This window comes from Bufo gargarizans, chromosome 6, assembly GCF_014858855.1.
Source record: "Bufo gargarizans isolate SCDJY-AF-19 chromosome 6, ASM1485885v1, whole genome shotgun sequence".
In the NCBI taxonomy this organism is placed as follows: domain Eukaryota; kingdom Metazoa; phylum Chordata; class Amphibia; order Anura; family Bufonidae; genus Bufo; species Bufo gargarizans.
Genome location: NC_058085.1, coordinates 179,237,630 through 179,240,875, shown reverse-complemented (window position 1 = coordinate 179,240,875; position 3,246 = coordinate 179,237,630). Strand labels below are relative to the sequence as shown.

Below are 3,246 nucleotides of genomic sequence, written 5' to 3'. Positions count from 1 at the left end.
CAGGCTAACATTTCTATTTGGTGGTTTTATATTTTTTGTCAGTTTATGTTAGAAGGAAGTAGGTTGATGGTTTAATTAAAAATTGTGAGATGAACAATTTTGACACTGAAATAGTCTCTACATTTCCATTTAGAAGGATAGAAGTTATATAAAAGAGACATACTTGGCTGCTAGTGGGAAAAGAAGCTGTAGGAGTGTCAAGAATAAATCACAAAGCAATAAAGACCCTTTTTCATAGGTCAAGGATTGGAGTGATTGTTGGGGGTGATCGTTTGTATTAATGGTTGTTTCCAGTAATTCCTGAGTGTAAATGTGCCACTGGTTATCCAATGGATAAGCAAACACTTGTTTATCAGGTATTTGCCTTTTTTATGCGGCACATAAAACCATAATATGCCGGCAGCATGACTCCCTCTGTAAACTCAAATTGTGGTACTAACAAACTAACAAAATTTCCATAGCAATCATTCATCCCCATAGCAAGGAAATAATTGTTGCATGCAAATGCTTCTATGACCTGCGCTCATGATTACTCAATTGTATTCAAGATGTCCCCAGTAAGAGGGTTTCTTAGCTTTAAGATTCCTAGTCTCTAGTGACCAGAAAAGGTGTATTCCCTGCTTGACTCCAGCCTGACTGCTGACTCCAATTTCTGGTCACCTGCCCTGACCTTAGCCTATTTGTCAAATTGCCCTAGTGCTGCCGCCTTGACTTCTGACTTGCTTCTCAGATTTGTTTGTCCGTTGTCTGCCCCCAACTTCGGCCTGTTACTGGACCTTCGAATATTGCCTGTTCCTTAGTGCTGCGCATAAATGTCTGTTATTGATTCAGTATGAATCTAAGAAAATAAAATGAAACTGTATGCCATCTATGGTATCAGAAGCACATGGAGTTCCATAAACAACCTTTTGTGAAACAGCTGCAAGAAGAAACTTTTAATGTCTCTCTGAGAAACATAGATCAAATCTGTGTTGGTTGAGGATGATCTTGTACCCAAATAAAACAAATGTATCAGCTGAAAATAAATGTTTTATTCAGTAGCAGACTGTATTACAGAGAGCAGACAGAGACTGGATTTAAGGATGGTAAATCAGAGAAGACTATTATAGAAGAACATGAGGGCAAGGAGAAGGACATGCTATATTGCACTGTGAGGTTTTCATTTATTACAGCAGTAGCTTCCTTGATCCTGACAAGGGTCTGGACAGCAGGGATTGCAGGGATCTGCCAGGAAAGAGATAATAGATTAGAACATGACAATAATAATATATGTATCATTATGCATCTACCATAACCTAATAATGTATCATGATTTCCATAAAACTTGTTGGCTTGTATGATCAAACCATTAGTACACAGCACAGAATTGTCACATTGATTGTAGTGTCCTTTCTGTGGTCTGCATACTATGGTGGATGAGAGTCTGAGCAATTCATACATACTAAATTGTTGGAAAAAATTGCATTACTTGTTGTTTATTCAAATTCCTGTTAGCATTGGTCTAATTGTGCGCGAACATACATACAGAAATAGCTGAGACCGACCACTGAACTCAAAGTTTCAAAATCAGCAGAAATTTTAATCAGTTACAAGTTGTGCTAAATATGTGCTCAATTATTACACTACATCAGTGATGGCGAACCTATGGCACGGGTGCCAGAGGCGGCACTCAGAGCCCTCTCTGTGGGCACCCGCACTGTGAAAAAAGTCTATGGTGTACCAATATGCCTTAGACTTTTCCTGCCATTCATCAGCGCAGGGCGCACTATGAACAGCACAGGCAGGGCACTAAGTGTAGGCAGGCTTTAATAGCTAAATGATAAAGTACATGGTATATATACTATACTGAACTATAGTGTTCGGGTTAAATTGCCGTGTTGGCACTTTACGATAAATAAGTAGGTTTTGGGTTGCAGTTTGGGCACTCGGCCTCTAAAAGGTTCGACATCACTGCCCTACATGATCCTGCCCGCACATACTGTAGGATATGATCTTCAACATGTACTGTATACAGCTACGCAAACCAGAACAGTTTTTATATACCACAATCTATCGTCTACATGATTTGCAAATATAATTGTCATATGCGTTAACATAAATGGCTGAAGGTTGAAATGGTGATCTTATTAAAATGTAACTTTTAATTTTTATCAGGATAGAAAAAAGTCCCTAAATATAAACAAAATAACAAATAAGTGAAAAATTACACATGAAAAAATGGTACGCGGCGGCACCTGAGAGTATAACCGGTTGTCCTACCGTAACCCAGGTGTCATCCGGTCGTTGTGGATATTCAGAAGGTGTTCGTCGTACTGAAAAGAAATTCTTAGTGGTAGGCATTGGACATGGATGACAGAGGGCTCTAAGTCCCTATTTCACCCTAGGATAGGGATACTGGTTTGTCCCTGGTCTCCAAACACGGAGCAGTCATCCTAAAAAGAACGACCCTGTCCGGAACCTTACCCTTACACTACTTGGCCCTGTTGTGCCCTAGTGCAGGTCTGCTGATGTGCAGCTCCCTGTAGAACAGCGCCACGGTATGTCCTGAGGTTACAGGGAGCTGCACATCAGCAGACCTCACTGTCTTGATATATGGCCCCATCACTTTAGGCCTGTTTCAGCCCTGATATACAATGGATCCCACACCAGGGGCTCATTATTTGTAAGTGTCCTCCACTCACTCTGTTATACTTGAATATCTCCAGTGAGAATGTTAGAATCAACTTGGAGTAATATTCTAGGTAATACATGCCCTGCTCGACTGCACAACAGTTCCCCTGATGATTATTACATGAAACATGCATGTAGGGATTAGCTGCAATAGGGCACAACAGGGCCAAGTAGTGTAAGGATAAGGTCGTTTTTTTTAGGACGAGTGCTCCGTAGTTAGGAGTACAGGGACAAACCAGTATCCCTATCCTAGGGTGAAATAGGGACTTAGAGCCCTCTGTCATCCATGTCCGGTGCCTACCACTAAGAATTTCTTTTCAGTACGACGAACACCTTCTGAATATACACAACGACTGGATGACACCTAAGTTACGGTAGGACAATCGGTTCTACTCTCAGGTGCCACCGCACACCATTTTTTCATGTGTAAATTTGCACTTATTTGTTATTTTGTTTATATTTAGGGACTTTTTTTCTATCCTGATATCAATTAAAAGTTACATTTAATAAGATCACCATTTCAACCTTCAGCCATTTTTGTTATGACTTTTTGGTGAACTAATATTTGAATATGTA

At 40.1% G+C, this 3,246-nt stretch overlaps 1 protein-coding gene across 1 annotated transcript in view; it reads right to left on the bottom strand.

The window, feature by feature from the left end:
- Positions 1 to 1,071: 1,071 nt before the first annotated feature.
- Positions 1,072 to 3,246, bottom strand: part of LOC122940381 (proline-rich protein 9-like) — a 14,716-nt gene continuing 12,541 nt past the window's right edge. Inside the window, exon 3 of the mRNA XM_044297025.1 lies at positions 1,072 to 1,224. Coding sequence (XP_044152960.1) covers positions 1,160 to 1,224 — 65 coding nt within the window. The 3' untranslated portion in view covers positions 1,072 to 1,159. The remainder of the gene's footprint in view (positions 1,225 to 3,246) is intronic.